This window comes from Hyaena hyaena, unplaced genomic scaffold, assembly GCF_003009895.1.
Source record: "Hyaena hyaena isolate Hyena2069 unplaced genomic scaffold, ASM300989v1 scaffold_425, whole genome shotgun sequence".
NCBI classification, from domain to species: Eukaryota; Metazoa; Chordata; class Mammalia; order Carnivora; family Hyaenidae; genus Hyaena; species Hyaena hyaena.
This window is the reverse complement of record NW_024081052.1, coordinates 1574279-1597303: the sequence shown is the minus strand read 5'-3', so window position 1 is coordinate 1597303 and position 23025 is coordinate 1574279. Positions and strand designations below refer to the sequence as shown.

Here is a 23025-nt window from a genome sequence, read left to right as displayed (position 1 = left end):
TGTAACAAAATTTCAGAGCATATTACATGTCAGAAACTGTTCTAAGAGCTCTATACTTATAATCTCATTTATTCTTCCCTCATACCCTTAATGGTTAGGTAATTATGTCCTCAGATAATAAATCTGAAGTAAAGGAAAGATTTGATAATTTGCCCAAAGTCACACAGCCATTAAGTTGTACAATCAGGACTAAAGCCATTTGGCTCTGGAACCAATTTTTTAAATCTTTCACCCTTAATAGTTACCTGTGAGTGAAAATTCAAGTGTCAAACTGCCTCAATAACATAAAGAAGGTAACTTAGGGGACTTGGGTGACGCATTTGGTTGAGTGTCCGACTTCAGCTCAAGTCCTGATCTCACGGTTCCTGAGTTTGACCTTTGCATCGGGCTGACTGCGGTCAGCACAGAGCCTGCTTTCGATCCTCTATCCTTCCCTCTCTCTGCCCCTCCCCCACTTGCGTTCTCTCAAAAATAAACTATACATAAAAAAATTAAAAAAGAAGGTAACTTACCTCGTTGTTTTGAGGATTTTTCAATTTCTTCCTTAAGCCTGTCTAAATCACTGTCAAAATCTTGGCTACCACAAACATCAAACAGCTTGTCTTCATAACTGGACAACTGCTCTTCTCTCCTTTTTAGTTCATTATTTAAATGATTTTTGTTTTGCTCAGCTGAAGCTAGTTCTTTGCTAAAATAAGAACAAATATGAATTACAATTTTAAAACATCAGAAATTAGTTTTAAAAGTTTGAGTAGGTACATAGAACCCTTTTGCAACATCACTTCTCTTCTCTACTGTAAGAACTTCTCTTTCATCCCTTCTCTGTTGCTGTCATCTACTTAGGTCTTGTTATCCACTATGCTCACTAGTACAATTTTTCTCCATTCCAATTTTTTTTTCATCTTCTTTCATTTTTTTAAAAAAATAGTTTATTGTCAAGTTGGTTTCCATATAACACTCAGTGCTCATCCCCACAAGTGCCCTCCTCCATGTCCATCTTCCCCCTTCCCCCCCAACCCATTAGTCCTCCGTCTCCATTCCAATTCTTAAATATCATCCCAGCCAACCTCCATAAAGACAAAGACGAGGGTTTTTCAATTTGCAGGTTATGATGTACTCGGCAAGTCATGTAATCAATATAATGCATTATATTTAGCCTATCTTAAAAAATGAAACAATAAAATATATTGAAGCAGAATGAGCATAGTTAGGACATATACTATTTTGAGAAATTTGTTTCAGATGGATGTGTAGGAGTGCATGTGTGCTGTATCTTGATATTTCCCATTGAGTCATAGTAAAAATCTGGGGGGGAAAAAAACTAATATAGATGATGCTTTGATCATCCTAGCCACTGAGCAGTGCTCATCAACACCACTATCTTACCACCAAACACTGCTGGCCACTTCCTTGAAGGTCTACTTTCTCAAGGCATCAAGAACAAGAACCATTCCTGACTGGCTCTCAACTCATCTCCCTGGATTCTAGTGTCTTTTACTTGCTCCTCTTCCTTTGCTTACCAACAGTAAATGCTGTTGTTTGAGGCATCTGATCATAACCTTTTTTCTTCTCGTTGCATAAACCCCTTTAAAGTGATATTGCCTATCCTAATGACTCCAATTATTACTTACAAAGCAACAACTTCCAATCTGTTGAACTTCAAGCTCCAGTATTCTATTCACTAAGAGATATTTCCACAATCAACACATATTAAACATGGCCAAAGCCAAATCCACTATCTTCCTCAAAAATCTGTATGGAATTTTTGACTCTCTTATCCAACCACCACTCAAAGTGACATTAGGAAAAAGTGATCACTTTTTCTTTACTGTGGTAAAAACCAAATATAGTATAAAAATTACCATCTCGACCCTTTAAGTGTACAGGACAGTAGTGTTAACTATATACACATTATTATTGTGCAATATATCTCTAAAACTTTTACATCTTGTAAAACTGAAACTCTGTAACCAATGAACAATTCCTCTTTCCCTTTTCCTCCATTTCCTGGCAACACCATTCTACTTTCTGTTTTTAAGAGTTTCACTACTTTGGGTACATCTTTTAAGTATTTGTTCTTTTGAAATGAGCTTATTTCACTTAAAATAGTATCGTCAAGGTTCATCGAAGTTGTAGCATGACAGGATTTCCTTTTTTTTTTTTTTTTGTTTTTTAATGTAAGCTTTACACTCAATATGGGGCTTGAATTCAGAACTTGGAGATCAAGAGTCACACACTCGACCAACTGAGTCAGTCAGGAACCCAGGATTTCCTTCTTTTTTAAAGCTGAGTTAATTTTACTATACACAAACACATTCCAAATCTTTATCCGTTCATCTGGCTACTGAGAATAATTCTGTAATAAACATGGATTTGCAGAAATCTTCTCAAGATAATGCTTTCAATTCTTCTGAATATATACTCAGAAGTGAAATTGCTGGATCATCTGGTAATTCTATTTTGAAGGACCTCCATTTTCTATATCACCTATACCATTTCATATTTCCACTAACAATGTAAAAAGGTTCCAATTTCTCAACATCCTCACCAACATTTGTTATTTTTTTTTTTTTTTTTGGTAAGGACCATCCTAACTGCTATGAAGTGATTGTGGTTTTGAGCTGCATTTCCCTGATGATTAGTGATACTGGACATTTTTTCATATGCTCACTGGCCATTTGTATATTGTCTTTGGAGAAATGTCTATTCAAGTCCTTTGCCCATTTAAAAAAAATCTTTTTTTAATGTTTATTTTTTGAGAGAGAGAAAGAATGTGAGCAGGGGAGGCACTGAAAAAGAGGGAAACACAGAATCTGAAGCAGGCTCCAGGCTCTGAGATGTCAGCATGGAGCCTGATGTGGGGCTTGAACTAACAAACTGAGAGATCATGACTTGAGCTGAACTTGAACACTTAACTGACTGGGTAACCCATGCCCATTTTTAAATCTAATGATTTGCTTTTGTTTTTGCTGAATTACAGGAGTTCTTTACATATTCTAGATAATAATCTTTTACTAGATATATGGTTTGTAAATATTTTCTCCCATTCTGTCAGTTGCCTTTTCCCTCTGTTAATTGTTTCCTTTGTTGTGTCAAAGTTTTTAACTTTGGTGTAGTCCCATTTGACTACTTAAAAAAAAACTTTATTTATTGATTCTGACAGAGAGAGAGAGAGAGAGAGAGTGAGAGACGGCAGGCATGAGCTCAGAAGGGGCAGAGAGGGAGAGAAAGAATCCCAAGCAGGCTCCGCACTGTTAGCAGGGATCTGATGTGGGGCTCAATCTCATCAGTTGAGAGATCAAGACCTGAGCTGAGATCAGGAAGTGACAATAAATGATAAAACAAAACAATGCAAAATAAAAGCATGAAATAAGAGATCTGTATTACATTTCTAAATGTTGCAAATACTTACTTCAATTTGGCAAGTCTGTCCCTGGTCTGATTAATTTCTTTTGATTTACTATGAAGCCAGTCTTCAAGCTGCTTTTTGTTGGGAAAATACCCTAACAATGAAGTTAATTCATCACTGTGTCGAGATTTTATTTTTCTGATTTGTTCATCTTTGTCAGCCTATAGAAAAAAAAATTTTTTTAAATGGAAGTCCAAGATCTCCACATTACATGAAGAACACCAATTTTAACTCACAACTCTAAGATCAAGAGTCACATGCTCTACCAAGTGAGCCAGCTAGGTGTCCCTAAGAATAAAAATAAATTCTAGACTGATTAAAGTTCTTCTAGGCTTAAAAAAATACTAAAAATAAAGAATACAAAATTTCTTAAAGTCTTACAGTGGGGATTACCTTCTGTGCCATAAGAGAAAAAAATAACAAGTTTGAAAACATGAAATTAAAACTTCTGTATGAGGGGCGCCTGGGTGGCTTAGTCAGTTAAATGTCTGACCTCAGCTCAGGTCACGATCTCACCGTTCAGAGTTTGCGTGCCACACTGGCCCTGTGCTGAGAGCTTAGAGCCTGGAGCCTGTTTTGGATTCTGTGTCTCCCTCTCTTTGCTTCTCCCCCTGTTGTGGTGTCTCTCTCTCTCTCTCTCTCATAAATAAATAAACATTAAAACAAACAAAAAAAACTTCTGTATGATATATGATAAAAATTAACAGCCATGTGCATGTGTATATGTACTTCTATATTAATTTTTATAATTACAAAAAAGTTTTTAAGCTCCAAAGTATATTTTATAGAATATTAAGCTCACTTAACTCAAAAAATACAATGCCAGTATGAACTAAATATTCCATAGTTATTTCAAATACCAGAAAGTATAATTTGAACAAAAAGCAAGGTCATACTTTGTCTCTGGTCAGCATCTCCATCTGGGTACGTGTTGTTGTATGATGGTTTATCTGTTCCATCTCTTGGTCCAATTTACGCAGTGTCCTGTCTAGGTCTGCTTTCTCACCTTGAAGGCTTATTACTTCTGTTTTTAGAGTTTCTACATTGCTGTTTTTCTCAGCTTTGCTTAACTCACGTTCCTTATCAAAAATTCAAATGCACAGATTTATATATTCATGTTAAAATAATGACAAAACGATTGTTTGCTTTTATCCAACAAGAGAAAAAGCTTAAGAAATAAGATTTTTAAGGAAAATCTTACAAAGTTGCCTTACTATGTTATAATGGTAGAGAACTAGTAAATAAACCTGGAAAGATCAAAGAGGAAAACCTGAGAATTTAGTGTAAAACCGAGAGAAATACATCTAAGTATATAGTTTAGTAATTCTTTAATCAGCAATTAAGTATTTATCAAGTACCAGTGCAACTCACTACAAGGACTGGCATTTATAAACTGTAAAACAGTGTGATATAGTTCCTGACCAGTGATTCCTCATCACAAGGCAATATTGTGACAAACTGCTAAAATGACAAAAATGTATGCAAACAGAAATGTTTACTTAAATTATCAAGATGGGATCTGAGAGGGAGATTAGCCAAACTTTAGAATGCCTACTTTGGTGGCAGAGATGTGAAGGAAGGGAACAGATTAGAAATGAAGATGAAAATTTGGAAATTCATAAAAAAGAAGAGATGAGCTAAGAAAATATCGACCTTATAAAAACTGACAACATGGCAATAATCATATAAAATCTACAGTGTGTAGAACCTAGAGGGAAATTACTTTAGCTTAGCTAAGTGGTTCTTAAACAAAATACTCATAAGAATCACCTGTTTTTTTTTTGTTTGTTTGTTTGTTTGAGTGGCCTTTCCATTCTCCACCCTAGAGATTCTGATTAGGAAGGTCTGAGATAAGGTCTAAGCATATGTGTTTTTAAAAAGATTCCTAGGTGATTCTAATTTTCAGTCCACCCAGTGCCTAAATCATAGAGTTGGTGTGATTATAATATTCATTTTTTTTTCATTTTACATGAGATTCCTAGACAAGGTGGACATTTTTATTGAAATGCTCTTATCTTAGGATTAGTAATAGATGAACTACTTCAGAATGCAAGATTCTAAATGTCCTACACCTTAAAATTATTAGGTTACTCAAATAATATCTTACAGCTTTTGAGAGTTCCTGGTCCAGTTCAAGAATCCTGTCCGAAGATCCTTCCAACTGCTGTAATTCATACTTCACATTTCTCAGCTCAGTCTGCTTCTTACTTAGGATTTCTGATTTTAGCTCAATTATTCTTCCCAGTCCAGTTTTCTTATCCCTTATCTCATCTATCTGTTTTTGTTTCAGAGTCTCTTTTTCTGCAAAGTCATTCTAAATACACATGAGAAAAACGAGCATTAACAATTTTTTTCACTGAATAACTTATTAATAAAGTTTCTTGAATGCAAAATTAACATATGCACACTAAAGAAAATTTAAAAAGTACAAAAAATCTAACGACCATCATCTTAAGATAATCATTAGCTATTTGCAAACTTTTTCTTTACGAATATCTTTAAAAAGAAATTCTGGAAGATAAATACTGTACGATCTCATTTACAGTTTTGTCTAAAAACAATCCCCCCCAAAAAAACCCAAACTCAGAAAAAGAGATCAGATTTGTGGTCACCAGAGGTGGAGGATGGAAAGAGGGAGAATTAGAGCAAGGTGGTCAAAAGGTAAAAATTTCCAGTTTTAAGTAAATACTAGGGATGTAAGGTACACCATGAATACAGCTAATGTTGCCATAGGGTATAAAGGAAAGTTATTAAGGGAGGAGATCCTAACAGTTTTCATCACAAAGAAAATACTCGTTTTCTTTTCTTTTATTCTACCTATATGAGAAAATGGATATTAACTGAGCCTATTGTGGTAACCATTTCACAATATGTGTAAGTCAGTCCATCAGGCCACATGACTTGAACTTATACAGTGATATATGTTCATTATTTCTCAATAAAAATGGGAAAAAAGAAAAAGAAATTTTACTTAAAATCAAATTTAGGGGCACCTAGGTGGCTCAGTCGATTAAGTGTCCAACTTCAGCTCAGGTCATGATCTCATGGTTCCTGAACTCAAGTCCCACAATGGGCTCTGTGCTCGTGTGGGGTCTGCTTGGGATTCTGTCTTCCTCTCTCTCTCTGCCCCTTCCCTGCTCATGGTCACTCACAAAATAAATAAATAAACTTTAAAAAAAAATAAATAAAATTTAACTATAAGTCTGTATCTTCTTCATATTTTTATACTTATAAACTTTAGAAAAGTGGTTTCCATAAAGGTTCTTTCAATCTCATATAGATTCTGTCCTAACACTAATTGAAAAATATGACAAATTGAAGTCCATCCAAAAATTAACACCAATTTTTAAAAGTTCTTCTTTTTTTTAAGTTTATTTATTTATTCTGACAGAGACAAAGCATGGAGGCAGTGGAGGGGCAGAAAGAGGGAAAATCCCAAGCAGTCTCTGGTGACAGCATGGAACAAGACAGACATGGGATCGATCCCACGATATTAGGACCTGAGCTGAAACCAAGAGTTGGACACTCAACAGATGAGCCACCCTAGGCACTCCTAAAACATTTTAACTAGAGAATCTCATACAAACAAAAGAATATAACAACATTTACCATCAGTTGGTTGGCAATTTCTGTTTCTCTTTCTTGCCTCTCTTTCACAAGTTTGTGAAAATTTTTAATATGTCTTTCACTGAATGGTCCACGCTCAAAACCATCCAATTCTAGATGTGTTGCCAAAGACTGAATTAATGAATCTCTAGCTCGGATATGTTCTTGATGGCGATCTGCTTGCAGCTGTAGACGACCTTTAAAAAACACAATCATTATAACTCTTTTTTCTACTGATTTTTTTAAAAATTAAAATAATTGTATATTCATATTTCAGTTATAAAAAACATCAAAATGTCCTATATCCTTTGCTCAGTTCCCCCTATTCATAACTGTGGTACTGTGCATAATAAAAGGCACATATTTGGGGCACCTGGGTAGCTCAGTTGGTTAAGCATCTGATTTGGGCTCAGGTCATGATTTCATCATTTGTGGGTTCAAGCCCTACATTGGGCACTATGCTGACAGCTCAGAGCCTGCTTTAGAGTCTGTGTCTCCCTCTCTATCTCTGTCCTTCCTCAGCTTGTGTGTGCTCTTTCTCTCTGTCAAAAGTAAATAAACATTTTTAAAATGTTTAAAAAACATTTTAAAAAATGTATATATATATACACACACACACATATGTATATATATATGTGTATTTTAGGTGCCTTGTGCCAGGAACCAGGGACAAAGACCAAATATGTATTTCTTTTATATATATATATAAAAGAAATTTATATATATATAAGAAATAATAAGAATATATAAGATATTATATATATATAAATATACGTACATATATATATATATAAAAGAAATACATATTTGGTCTTTGTCCCTGGTTCCTGGCACAAGGCACCTAAAACTTTTAGAATTTCTAAGTGATAAAGGAGAAAGGAGCACCTTTTGTTACTCATTTCAAATCCTATTCATCCATACCTGAGTTTATTCCAATGAGGTGACTCTTAGAGGATACGAGCTGGTTGTCAAAGGAAACTACTATGTGATTAGCGAGTAGGAACTTTCAGTACTCCTATCCCCAACTCTGGAGAGCTGCTTAAGATTGAGTTCAATCACCAATGACTAAAATGATTTATTCAACCATGCCTATATAATGCAACTTCCATAAAAACCCTAAATGACAGCATTCAAAGAGCTTTCAGGTTGGCAAACACATTAAGGTGCCTGTTCATGTGTGCGTGCTGCACACACAGAGCACATGGAAGCTAAAGGCCCCTTCTCCATACCCTGCCTTATGCATTTCTTCCATTTGACTATTCCTGAGTGGTATCCTTTATAATGAACTGGTAATACTAAGTGTTTCCCTAAGTTCTATGAACTGTTATAGCAAATTATTGGACCTCAGAAAGGGGTTGTGGGGACCCCTAATTTCCAGCCAACTGATCAAAATTATAGTTGACAGTCAGCTTGGGATTTACAACTGGTATCTGAGTTAGTGAGACAGTCTTTTGGGACTTGTTGGGGAATGCCCTAACTCCAGACAATTAGCATCAGAATGAAATCTTGTCCTCTGAGAACTGGAGAATTGCTTGGTGTGGAAAAATGCACACACTGGTGTCGAATTGTTTTGAGTAGAAAAACAATGTTTTCTTTAGTAATATTTTGCAATACTACAATACTATTTCACAGTCAGGATACTGACACTGACATAATCCATCAGCTTTATTCATATTTCCCCAGTGTTACTTTTATCTATTTGTGTGTACTAAGTTCTATACAATTAACTGTGTAAATTCACATAGCCACCAAGACAGTGAACGTATCCAACATCTCCAATATCACAATAATCCCTCTTGTACTTCTATAATCATAATGATACTAACCTTCCTCCGGCCCCTTCTCCTACTCAGTAACCCTGGTAACCACTAATCTGTATTCTACTTCTAAAATTTTGACATTTTGGGGCACCTGGATGGCTCTGTAGGTTAACTGACTGACTCCTGACTTCGGCTCAGGTCACAATCTCATAGTCATGAGATCAAGCTCTGCACGGGAGTCCACAATGAGGGTAGAGCCTGTTTGGGATTCTCTTTCCCTGTCTCTCTGCCCCTACCCTGCTCAAACATGCACACATGCGCTCTCTCTCTCTCAAAATGAACTTAAAATAATAATAATAATAGGGGTGCTTGGGTGGCTCAGTCAGTTAAGTGTTCATCTCATGATCTCAGCTCAGGTCATGATCTCATGGTTCGTGGGATCAAGTTCCATACTGGGCTCTGTGCTGACAGTGTGTAGCCCGCTTGGGATTCTCTCATTCTCTCTCTCTGCCCCTCCCCTACTTGCTTTGTCTCTCAAAATAAATTAAAAAGTTTAAAAAACAAAAAAATAAAAAAAACAAAAATCTGACATTTCAAAAATGTTACATAAATGGAAACATACTATATATCTTTTGAGATTGGCTTTTTTCACTTAACATAATTTCCTAGAGATTCATTATTCATGCAAAATGTTTAATACTGTAACAGGAAAAGACCTGTTAACATTTTGTCCTACCCTGTTCAACAAGAAGTTCTGATTTTTCCTGATTGAGAAGTCTTGATTCTTTATTTAACTTTTCCAGTTCGCGCTGACAGTCTATCAGTTTCCTTTCTTTTTCCCTTACTGTTCTCTGGTGATTGTGATATAAATCATTTAGTTGCTCATCAGTCCCTTGAAAAACCTGTGTAGAACCATAATAAAGAGCTTCAATGAATAAATATAAGAAGTTATTACCTTGAGGTACAAAATATGAACTAAAACTTAATCAGTGTCTTTTAAAAATTTTTTTTGGGGCGCCTGGGTGGCTCAGTCGGTTAAGTGTCCGACTTTGGCTCAGGTCATGATCTCACTGTTCGTGGGTTCAAGCCTCGCATTGGGCTCTGTGCTGACAGCTAGCTCAGAGCCTGGAGCCTGCTTCCGATTCTGTGTCTCCCTCTCTCTCTGACCCTCCCCTGCTCACACTGTCTCTCTCCTTCAGAAATAAACATTAAAAAAAAAAAATTAAAAATTTTTTTTCATGTTTGTTTATTTTTGAGAGAGAGAGAGAGACAGAGTGAGCACACAAGCCGGGGAGCAGCAGAGTGAGAGGGAGACACAGAATCTGAAGCAGGCTCCAGGCTCTGTGCTGTTAAGCACAGTGCCTGACGTGGGGCTTGAACCCATGAACTGCAAGATCATGACCTGAGCCAAAGTCAGACGCTCAATGGACTGAGCCACCCAGTAACCCCCTCAATATCCTCCTTTTTAACATATACATGGAAATAACACAAACATCAAAATTTGTATATTTTCCAAAATATGACTGGCATAATGGATTCAACTGAGGTTAATTAAATAATCTCAAAATTTTGGAGAACAAAATTCTACCACCACAAACCTTTTCCATCTTCTGTTCCAGTTCACTATTATCTTTTTCCATCTGCTTTTTTCGGCTCTCCAAGGCTTTAATTTCATTGTCAAGTCTCATTATTTTAGAAAGATTTTGTTCAATTTCTTTTAGACTATTCTGAAAATAAATACATAAATTTCACTAGTTTATAATGCAAATGGATTAAAAGAAATAAGATGTCCTGGGCTAGGCACTTAGTAAAAGTGATCTCTCTCATTTAATGCTAGCAGTGCTATAAATTATAGAAGACACAAAGAAACTGAGGAGCAGAGACATTAAGTAACTTGTCCAACTCCTCAGAGCTAGTTAAAAAAAACTAGTAAAATGCCTTGCCCTCAACACCTCCCCTAAAAGTCATTCATTCATTGGGTATAGTCACATTATGTAAAGTACATTATAAAAACTTTAATAGGCTAACTATTTAGTTTATTTAAAAAATAAACAGAATTAGTGAGTTGGCTAGTAACTCATGGTGAGTCCCCAGTGCATTCAGAGTCTGAAGGCAAAATTTACATGGAAAACTCTGTTTTGATTCAAAGGCTGTTTAAGCACAGAGAACTGTGAACAAGTGAAGTGTGATAAATGAGCTCACTGGCCTGCTTCCAAGGACAGCTGGTTGCCTAATCTCCTAGGAATAGGTGTAACCAGGCTCAGTGTGTTCTCTCCTTCGACTGGTGCTGGGAATACTCTTGTAACATTTGTCTGTACAAGTCCAAAGCTGACCAATTCCTCTTGTAAGATATTTTTAGAGCCTAATTTTTTAAACACATAACATTAGAGTGCTGAGATATCAACTTTAAGTTTATACTGTTGCACCTAAAAGCACCCTCAACTTTAATGTCATGTAATAAAATTACAGTAGTATTTTATCTTGTGATTTGTAGATTAATGAGTAGCATGTAAAACAGGAACTTTGTTCACTAATGTATCCCCCCCCCACGAAATTGATGTTTAGTATGTTAGCTAAATGGAAGAATGAGTAATTTTACCAATAATAATTCATAGCTAACACTGAATGACTACTATATAGAAGACATTGTACAAGATGCTGTTATCCATTCACTCTAACCCCTGTGAGAGTACTTGCTAAGTAGGAGACCTGGAGGACTCTATGTGCATGAAGGCACATACTTAATGATGGGAGGTAAGACTGGAGGCAGCGTGGTGTAATAGTTAACACTGTAGGCTCTGGGTGCTGGGACAAGGTAAATCTCAACCTTACTTTGCACCATATTCAAAAATTAACCCAAAATGGAACATAAATGTAAGACTTCAAACTACCGAACTTCAAGAAGAAAATACAAAAGAAAATCTATGCAATTTGGGGTCAAAGATTTACTAAACAGGAAACAAAAAAACTGTAAGAGAAAAACTGAACTTCATCAAAATTAAAACCTGTTGCCCTTGGGGCACCTGGGTGGCTCAGTCGGTTAAGCATCCAACTTCAGCTCAGGTCATGATCTCATGGTTTGTGGGTTCGAGCCCTGCATCGGGTTCTGTGCTGGCAGCTAGCTCAGAGCCTGGAGCCTGCTTCGGATTCTGTGTCTTCCTCTCTCTCTGACCCTCCCCAGCTCATGCTGCCCCCCTCCATCTCTCTCTCAGAGATAAATAAAACATTAAAAAAAAATTTTAAATTGTTGTCCTTGGAAAAGCAGTTAATAAAATACACTATTTGCAAAGTATATATATGATAAGGGCTTGCATCCAGAATAAAAAGAACTCTCACAGCCAAGTAATAAGGCAAAAATCCCATTCAAAATAGGCAAAATATCTGAATAGACACCTAGCCAAAGAAGATATTCGTATGGTGAAGAAACACTTAAAGAGATACTTAACATCCATAAACACTAGGAAAATGTAAAATAAAACCATAATAAAAAAAACAGAGATATATAACCATGCATCTACTATAAAGGCTAAAAGAAAAAAGACTGACAGATGTACATTATACTTCAGTAAATCTGACTTAAAAAAAGTATGGGCTTAGGATTCACAGAGGTTTGGACTCTAATCCTGGTTCCACACCGTAGTTGCAATGTGAACACCTGTGCTTCAGTTTTCTTGCCTATAAAACCTCACAGAATTACTATGGGGTTCACATAAGGCATTTTAAAGCACTCTGGTCAGTGACTGGCATATAGCAGACCCTCAATGAATGGACCACTCATATGGCCTATGAAAAAAAAATCTGTGTTCAGAAAGTATCTTTTGAGCAGTTTAACAAAAAGAAATGGATTGATTCTTAAAAGCAATGAATATTAACATCTCAGCCATGGTACTCTACTCAGAAACTTCTTGGCTTCTATTACTGCCTCTTGGGGACATTAACTTTTTCTGGGTTTGGATATATTGTGACAACTCTAGCAAGCTTCATTCCTTAAATCCAGCCAGTCCAGCAGATTCTGAATATCCCTTCTTTGAAATCTGTAGTTCTTTTTATTTTTATTATTATTTTTAAATGTTTATTTTTGAGAGAGACAGACAAGTGTAAACACGGAAGAGACAGAGAGAGGGGGGGACACACAGAATCTGATTAAGGTTCCAGGCTCTGAGCTGTCAGCACAGAGTCCAATATGGGGCTCAAACCGACAAACCGCGAGATCATAACCTGAGCCCAAGTTGGACGCTGGACTGAGCTACCCAGGGATGCCAAGAAGCCTGTGGTTTTTTAAAATTTAATTCCAGGGTAGTTTACGCTGTTATGGTATCTGTGTTTCTGTTTAGTCCCCAGAGCACAAAACCAGGCTTTATCCCCAGAGCACACCACCTAGTAAAAGAAGCTAAGACAAAGATAAAGACGACAAAAAATATAGCAGAGTATTTAAAGTTTAGGTGTTAGTGTGAAATGAGACAAAAGAACAAGGAAGTTGGGTCATCAGGTATATAAGAACCATGTACTTCTGTGCAAAATAATAAATAAGCAGGCCAGAGGGTGTTTCTAAACTTGAAAACAAATCTGTCAAACAATTTCCACAGAAGGCAAGAAAGGAAAATAGGCCTAGGTGGGCCAAGGTCAGGATAAAATGTGGTGGGATGAGAATAAAATAGTTTATAAGAGAATTCCTAAAGACAGAGGGAATCTATAAAAATGAGAAAGCATGAACGCAGTACTGAAGTGAAGTGGTCTTCTGGATTGCTCCTGGGAAGGTGATATGACCTAAACTTTATACTTAGTTCCATGAAAGGAAGAAACCCTGTATGTCAGAACTAAAACAAACAAACCCCAACTTTGGAAATCAACCACCTAATAATTATTTACTAAATCACCTACTATGTGCCAGGCACTGGACTAGGCTATGAGGATATGGAGAATGAAATTAAACCCATGGAGAACTAGTCAAAATTAAACACAAATAAAGAAAACAATACAAATACCTCACCATTTGCTACAGCCTTAATCATAATCCTGCACCACTCAGTCAAGACCAGGTATTACTTCTTCCCCACCTTGACATTCTTTCCTATACAAATGCTCCATTTCAACTTTATGGATTTCCTGATAGTGTTCAAAAACAGATTGCTTTTTACTGTCCCTACATCTCTAATTACTTACCCATTTACAGCCAATAAATTAAATCAAATTCAGTCCTATGTAATCTTCTCTGGCCATATCAGACAGAAATTCTCTTTCTTACTCCTCAGAGCTCTTACAGGTTTTTTTTTTTCTGCCCTACATGTGCTTGTTACCTTTCTAACCAGGACGCTCTTGAAGAAGATAAAAAGTGTTACAGTATCTTGGGATTTAGGAAGTTGTTGTGAGAATATTTATTATGATGATGTTAGCATATTCCACTAGGAAAGACAGGGCGAAGGGGGCTGCTGCATATTTGACGTTGAGTCCAGACACAAGTTCTGATTCCCCTTCTGTTAGATCGAATGGAGCGCAACTGGTTTCTGCTAATGTCGAGATGAATCATACTATGGCTAGGGGCTATGCAGGAAGGATTAGTCATATGTGTTCTTGGTAGTGATTAGTGTGGCTAGTGTGAAGGACCCATTTATTAGCCATACTGATAGGAGAATAATGGTTAATGTAACCTTGTATGAAATTGTTTGGGCTAGAGCTCACAGGGCTCCAATTAAAGCTTATGTTGAATTTGAGGCTCATCCTGACTATAGGATTGAGTAAACTATACTCAATTTGTGTATACTAGCTACAGCAAAGCTTGACATAGCTAGTATCAATAGTACACCTAGGTTTATGTTGATGATTGGGTATGGTATGGGTAGAGGAATTCATATGGTATAGGCTAATTAGAGGGACTCTTTGCTGAAGAGTTTTACAGCATCTGCAATAGGTTGGAGTAGACTATATGGCCCTACATTGTTTGGTCCTTTGCCAAGTTGTATATATCCTAATAACCTTATGTTCGACTAATATTAGGAAAGCTACAGCAATGAGGATAGGAATAATTAATGAAGAGAATGTTGATTATAAACATATTGTTAGGGAGAGGAGTTGAACCTCTGATTATAAAGGTTTAAATTTTATGTAATTATTGGGCTCTGTCACCGTAACAAACCCGAACCCCCAGGCAATATAGATAGGTAAACTGTTTAGACAGAGATTGTATTATCTATTGGGTTGAAGGAGCTTTGGTAAAGTAGGCCTCATTTCTCTTGTCCTTTTGTACTGGTAGAAACTGTTTAATAGACACTGACATGGATTGATCTGGTCTGAACTCAGATCACATAGGGCTTTAATCTTGAAGAAATGAACCTTTGATAGCTACTGCACCATCAGGATGTCCTGTTCCAAATTCAAGGTCATAAACCCTACTGTTGATATAGACTCTAAAATAGGATTGTGCTATTATTCCTAGGGTAACTTGTTCTGTTGATCAAGTATTTTGGATCAATAAGTGAGGTTATACCTTTGACTGGTTAGTCTAGATCTAAATCACTCGGAGGTTATTTTATTCTTCAAGGCCACCCCAACCCCAAGAGGAAGAGCAAATAAGTCCCAAAAACAGCAGAAGGAGGGAAATAATAAAGATCAGAGCAGAAATAAATGACATGGAAACTAAAAAAAACAACAGAACAGATCAATTAAAACCAGGAGCTGGTTCGCTGAAAATTTCAACAAAAATGGTAAGGCCTTAGCCAGACTCATTTTAAAAAAAAAAAAAGAGGGGGGAACAGAAATAAACAAAATCATTAAGAAAGGAGGAGAAATAACACCACAGAAATACAAACAATTATAAGAGAATATTATGAAAAATTATTTGCCTACAAATTGGAAAACCTAGAAGAAATGGATAAACTACTAGAGAAATATAATCTACTAAAACTGTAACAGAAAGAAACAGAAGATTTTAACAGATTGATTACCAGCAAAGAAGTTAAATCAGTAATCAAAAAACTCCCAAGAAACAGGGGTGCCTGGGTGGCTCAGTTGATAGAACGCCCAACTCTTGATTTTGGCTCAGGTCATGATCCCAGGGTCATGTAAGTCCTGAGCTGGGCTCTGTGCTGAGTATGGAGCTGCTTTACATTCTCTCTCTCTCTCTCTCTCTCTCTCTCTCTTTCTCTCTCTCTGTCCCTCCCCCACTCACTTTCTCTCTAAACATAAAAAACAAACTAAAAAACAAAAGTACCTCCCAACAAACAGAAGTCTAGGACCAGTGGCTTCACAGGTGAATCCTACCAAATATTTAAAAACAAGTTAATACTAATTCTTCTCAAACTAGCCCAAAAAACAGAAAAGGAAATAAAACTTCCACATTCATTCTTTGAGGCCAGCATTCCTCTGATACCAAAACCAGATGAAGATACCATGAAAAATGAGAATTACAAGCCAGTATCTCTGAGGAACACAAATGCAAAAATCCTCAACAAAATACTAACAAAGTGATTTCAACAAACATTAAAAAATCACTTACCACAATTAAGTGGGATTTATTCCTAAATTGCAAGAATGGCTCAATGTAGGCATATCAATCAACATGATATATAGCATCAATAAGAGAAGGAGAAGAACCGTAGGGTCACTTCAATAGATGAGAAAAAGCATTTGACAAAGTATACAACATCCATTCTTGATAAAAACCCTCAACAAAGCAGGTTTAGAGGCTACAAACCTCAACATAATAATGGCCACATATTTTCAAACAACAGAATCATCCTCAAGAGGGAAAAAGTAAGAGCCTTTCTCCAAAGTCAGGAACAATACAACAATGTCCACTCTCACCACTTTTATTTAACATACTACTGAAGTCCTAGTCACATCAATGTGACAACAAAAAGACATAGAAGGCATCCCAATCAGTAAGGAAGAAGTAAAACTTTCACTATGACATGATACTATACAAATATAGAAAACCCAAAAGACCACCTAAAAACTGCCAGACCTGATAAACAAACTCAGTAAAGTTGAAGGATACAAAATCAATTCTATTTTTTTTCCCCAGAGAGTTAGAAAGCAACCAGGGGGAAGGTCTGAGAGAGGAAGACAGGATTCCAAGCAGGATCCGCGCTGCCAGCACAGAGCCCAATGTGGGGCTGGAAACCATTAACCGTGAGATCATGAACTAGGCTGAAATCAATAGTCAGACGCTTGACCAACTGAGCCATCCAAGTGCCCCAAAATCAATTTTATTTCTATACACCAATAATGTAGCAGCAGAAAAAGAAAATAAGAACAAAATCCATTTATAATAGCACCAAAAATAATAAGGCACCTAGGAATAAACCTAACCAAAGAGGTGAAAGACCTGTTTTCTGAAAACTATAAAGCACTAATGAAAGACACTCAAGATGACACAAAGAAGTGAAAAGAATTCCATGCTCATGGATTGGAAGAACAAATATTGTTGTAAAGTCCATACTATCCTAAGCAATCTACAGATTTATAGCAATCCTTATCAAAATACCAACAGCATTTTTCATAAAACTAGAATAAACAATCCTAAAATATGTATGGAACCCCCCAAAATTCGAAATAGCCAGAGTGATCTTGAAAAAGAGAAGGAAAGCTGGAGGCATCATAGTTCTAGAACCCAAGTTATATTACAAAGCTATAGTGATCAAAATAGTACAGTACTGGCACAAAAGTAGACACATAGATCAATAAAACAGAATAGAAAATCCAGAAATAAACCCACAATTATATGGTCAATTGATCTTCAAAAAAGCAGGAAAGAATACCCAATGGGAAAAAGACCATCTCTTCAATAAATGGGTTCTGGGAAAACTGGCCAGCAATATGCAAAAGAATGAAATGGGACCATTTTCTTATGCCATACAAAAAAATAAACTCAAAATGGACTGAAGACCTAAATGTGAGACCTGAAACCATAAAAATCGTAGAAGAAGAGCACAGACAGTAATTACTCAGACATCAACCATAGCAACTTTTCTCTAGATAGGTCTTCTGTGGCAAGGGAAACAAAAGCAAAAATAAACTACGGGGATTACATCAAAATAAAAAACCTCTACACAGTGAAGGAAGCAATCAAAACTAAAAGGCAGTCTGTGGAATGGGAGAAGATAACTGCAAATGATACATCTGATAAAGGGTAGTATCCAAAACATATAGAGAACTGATACAACTCACAGCCAAAAAACAAATAATCCAAATGTCTTTTTCCAAAGAAGACATCCAGATGGCTAACAGACACATGAAAAAATGCTTAATATCACTCATCATCAGAGAAATGCAAGTCAAAACTACAATTAGTATCACCTCATTATCTGTCAGAATGGCTAAAATCACAAGGTACTGGCAAGGGTGTGGAGTAAAAGGATCCCCCACACCCCATACTGCCAATGGGAATACACAACCACTGTAGGAAACAGTATGGAGATTCCTCAAAAAGTTAAAAATAGAACTATCTTATGATCTAGCAATTGCACTACTGGGTATTTACCGAAAGAATTCAAGAACATGAATTGAGGGGACACATGTAGCAGCATTATTTATAATCCCCAAGATATAGAAGCATCCTAAGGGTCCATCGACTGATAAAGATGTGGTATATATACACAGTGAAATATTATTCAGCCATAATGAACCCTTGCCACTTGCAATGACATGGGTAGAGATAGAAAGTATAACGCTAAGTAGAATAAGTCAGAGAAAGACAAACCATAGGATTTCACTCATATGTGAAATTTAACATAACAAACAAGCAAAGGGGAAAAAAAGAGAGACAAAAAAACAGACTTTTAACTTTAGAAAACAAACTGACAGTTACCAGAGGGGAGGTGGGTTGGAGGATGGGTGAAACAGATGATGGGGATTAAGGAATATACTTGTCATGATGAGCAGGAGAGGAAAAATTTAAAAACTTTAAACAAATAACTAATAATTTATATCAGTATTTATAGATGAATTTAGAAGCCCATATTAGTAACTTTTAAATGGTTAAAAAGAATTCTTCCACTATGTGAAATCTAGAAAATAGCCACTTTCAAGAATGCTTTTACTTAGCCTAGAAACACTTTAAGGACAAGGACACCATTGTAGTTCTCCTACTACCTATAGCCCCAAGCACAGTATATACCATATGCCCTCACACACGGGAAATACACAATAAACATTTATGAAATAAATGAATGAAATTTCCTTAAGGCCTTTCTTATAGACCACAGGAGTTTAGAAAGCTGTACTTATTTGCAAACATATGCATCAATTCCAAATTTTGTACAATGTCAAAAAACATATCGTAAATTATAAAAGTTCCCTGGAAAGATATGTCAATTAAAAAATCTCCTTGGGGCACCTGAGTGGCTCAGTCGGTTAAGCGTCTGACTTCAGCTCAGGTCATGACCTCACCGTTCGTGGGTTTGAGCCCCGCATCAGGCTCTGTGCTGAGAGCCAGCTCAGAGCCTGGAGCCTGTCTTTGGATTCTGTGTCTCCCTCTCTCTCTGACCTTCCCCTGCTCATGCTGTCTCTATTTCCTTCTCAAAAAATAAATAAAACATTAAAAAAAATCTCCTTAAGAATACAGAAGTGTAAGGTTGGGTCATTACACTGGTATTTAGATCTATACTAGTAGATTACTAGGATGGTACAAATTTGTTTACTCTCAAATCCAAGCTTTTTGGGCAACTTTAAGACTAACCATCTAATAGAGACCTAAGATATTAACATTATATAGTGTCTAATAATTTTTTCAAGAAATATATACACCATTCAAATTTACATAAAAATAAAGTGCTTTAGGGGTGAGTGCTACCATCATAAAAGGTGACCTTCTTATACAAGAAATCAAATTACCTTCAATGGATCAAGTTCGTTCTCATAGGATTTGACAATTTCCTTTGATGATGTTAACTGAGCCTCCTTACTGGTAATCTGGTCACGTATCTCACAAGCTTTTTCCTTGTTTTGCTTCAAATATTTTAGTTCTGTTTGACATTCTTTTACTTTCTGACCTTGTGTCTGACGTACCTGCCGCAGGGTTTCCAAGGCTTTAATGTACCTTTGAAGACAATAAATAAAAATCAAACTTCTTTCCAAGTAAATTACAGTAGATTCCAACAAGGGACTATAACACTGTCGTTAAGATTACATTTACAAAGAGTTTTTAATAACTTAGAAAAAGCTTATGATATAATGGTAGATGAAAATGTTACATATAAAGTATCAAACAGGTAAATACAAATGCACAGAAAGAAAACAGAATGGAAATATGCTCACTGGTGGCTACTGGATTGATGACGTTTTTACTTTTAAAACTTTTTCTTTTAAAAAAAAAAGCGTTCAAATTGCAACCATGGCTCAGTAACTTAATGGATTACAAAGTCTCAGTAAAGGTTACAAACCTTGTTGCTGAAAAGATCTCATCAAATTTTTGCTTCAAAGCCTTTCCTTCACTTAAAGGCCAATTAGAATCTTCTTGGTGACAAAAAATGACATTATTAAGCACAGACTTGGAAACCCCAAGAGAACTTATCATCTCTCGGTCAATTTCTGCACACTTAGAGCTGAGACTGACCTTCTCACCATGCCTATAGAAAACAAAAATCAAGAATTTATGTAAAAAAAAAAAAAACCTCCTGTTGTACCTATTCCAATTGCTTAGTCAATCCTTTATGCTGTACTTGTAAAAAAAAAAAAAAAAAAAAAGTGCCCTCATCCACCCCGTTACAATAGCTTTCTTTCTTTTTTTTTTTTTTTAATGTTTTTATAATGTTTTGTTTTGTTTTTTTCCTGAGAGAGGGAGAGGCAGTGTGAGCAGGGGAGGGTCAGAGAGAGAGGGAGATACAGAATCTGAAACAGGCTCCAGGCTCTGAGCTGGCAGTCAGCACAGAGAGCGATGTGGGGTCAAACCCAAGAACCGCAAGATCATGACCTGAGCCGAAGTCAGACACTTAACCAGACGCTTAACTGACTGAGCCACCCAGGTGCCCCTACCATAGCTTTCTTATGGTAAAAAGTTTAACTCTAAGGATTCAATAGTTCAATAATGAAAAAGTCTGTAAAACAGGAAGGGAGAAGATGCCAAAACTAGTTGTTTTACGTGTTTGGATTTTTAAATACAGTAATTTACAATATTTACAGACAATAAGTAGAGAAAAATAAACTATCTTCCAACCCCAGAACTTAAAAATAAGAAAACTAAGAGACTTTAACAAAAGTAAAATAAAACATGATGATTCACAGCAGACAGGCAACGGTGCCTTAAACAAAATCATCTAAAGACTGACTCCAGTGTTTAGATAGGGATTGTTCAGTAAGACATACCATAAAAGGAGAATAAAGGCAAACTTTAGTGATCCCCATCTAAGCAAATTTAAAAAGGATTCTTAATCAGTAGACCTCAACTTCTAAGATCACACTGACAAAGCAATATACTAGAGCGAAGTGTCTTAGGGTCTTTTAAATGAGTTCCCCATATCATTATTCCTAGGGCCAGGAGCATCTCTGCCCTTGGATTTCAAGAGATCTCTCAGTATGCTTCATAAAAAGGATAAATTCAACATTTTCTTTATATCTTCTGTGCAGTATCTGTTGATAGCTAGATTAGGAGGGTAGACACAGTACCTGTCTTTACTGTCATTTATATGTTCCAATACAGATTTTGAAAACAGTACACTGAATATACTGAGGATTCTTTTTAAGGGGACAAAATGGACACAGATAGACCAGGAGGTTATCACATTAGACCAGGGAAAAATTATGGTAGCCTGAACTAGAATGGTCATTGTACTGAAGGAAAAGAAATGGACTCAACATTTTGGTTAAAGCCATAGGACCTGGTAATGAACTAAAGAGAGCAAGGAGGTTTCAAGATATAGAGAGGGTATTCTTTTGTGTAACTGGATGGACTGGAGTACCATTCACTGCGATGAGGAGCAATGCAGGGGAGATTTTTTAAGATGGGTCAAGGGGAAAGACTCATGAACTTGGTTTTGAACATGCTGAATCTGAGGGATCTTTGAAAGGGCTGGTAAAAATGAGAGAGACAGTTGGGTATATGGACCTGGAAACCTAAATCTGTCAGTCACCTATGAATTGACAGTAATTTGAGTAACGGGTATGAATGAGACTATCTAAGAAGAGAATATAGAACAAAAATAGGAGGGGATCTAGGACTGAAGCTGTGGAACTCCTACCTTTATTAGCTGGATAGGATGTGGCTGTGTGGGAGACAGGACAGTGTCATGTCATGCAAGTCTAGAAAAAGATCTTCAAGAAGTTATTGATAGCTACCATTTACTGAGTTACAGTACACAGAACAATGGCCCTTCAAAGGTATTTATATTCTAACCCCTGGAATTTGTGAATGTGTCAGGTCACATGGCAAAAGGAAATGGGAGATCACAGATGGAGTTAAGGCTGCTTTATCATCTGGACCCTGAGGAGAAGGATGACCCTGGATTATGTGGGTGGGGCCAACACAATCACAAGTGTCCTTAAGTGGGAGAGGGAGACAGAAGAGGACATCAGAGTGATGTACTATGAGAACTTTGCCCGCTATTGCTGACTTTGAAGATGGAGGGCCAAGAGCCAAGTTTTGTGGGTGGATTGTAAAAGACCCAGAAAGGATGCAGAAACAGATTTTCCACAGAGCCTTCAGAAAAGAACACAGTCTTGCCACCACCTTGATTTTAAGCCAGGTGAGACCCAATTTGGATTCCTAAATTACAGAACTATAAAAGTCTGTTGTTTTCAGCCACTAAGTTTGTGGTTTGTTATGCAGTCATAGAAAATTAATACATGAGCTCTCATTTTATATGCATTAGCTCAATCCTTCTAAGATATATATAATAATGAATCCCTATTTTGCAAATGAAAAAAACAAAGGATTTCAATGAGATCTATTTAGTAAAGTAATACATTATCCTAATTACCATAGAGGGTATTTCTCACCTCAGTTGTTGAGCTGTTTTACAGTAAAGGAATGGGGCTAGAGGAGGAGTGGAGGAAGAACAGAAATGGAGAGAGTGATTATCAACAACTCTTCTGAGAAGACTGACTATAAAAGGGAAAATGGAGATAGCAACTGATACGGAATGAAATCGACCTGAGTGTATTTAAATGCCAAGGAAACCAACCTGCTTGAGAAGCTTGTAGCTAATATATTGACTGTAGCACATAATAGGTGCTAAACATTAGTAATTAAAGGAATTACTTAACTAGTTTAACAAATTAATAGACAAGTGAAAGAGAGAAGTAAGGTGATAGTTAAGT

At 36.5% G+C, this 23025-nt stretch overlaps 1 protein-coding gene across 1 annotated transcript in view; it reads right to left on the bottom strand.

Annotated features, from left to right (window-relative positions):
* Positions 1-23025, bottom strand: part of RAD50 (RAD50 double strand break repair protein) — a 93180-nt gene that overhangs the window by 56622 nt on the left and 13533 nt on the right. Inside the window, exons 4-12 of the mRNA XM_039252564.1 lie at positions 20154-20339; positions 19606-19810; positions 10374-10502; positions 9512-9677; positions 7019-7212; positions 5517-5723; positions 4306-4488; positions 3413-3570; positions 513-688 (exon numbers count right to left, since the gene is read on the bottom strand). Coding sequence (XP_039108495.1) covers positions 513-688; positions 3413-3570; positions 4306-4488; positions 5517-5723; positions 7019-7212; positions 9512-9677; positions 10374-10502; positions 19606-19810; positions 20154-20339 — 1604 coding nt within the window. The remainder of the gene's footprint in view (positions 1-512; positions 689-3412; positions 3571-4305; positions 4489-5516; positions 5724-7018; positions 7213-9511; positions 9678-10373; positions 10503-19605; positions 19811-20153; positions 20340-23025) is intronic.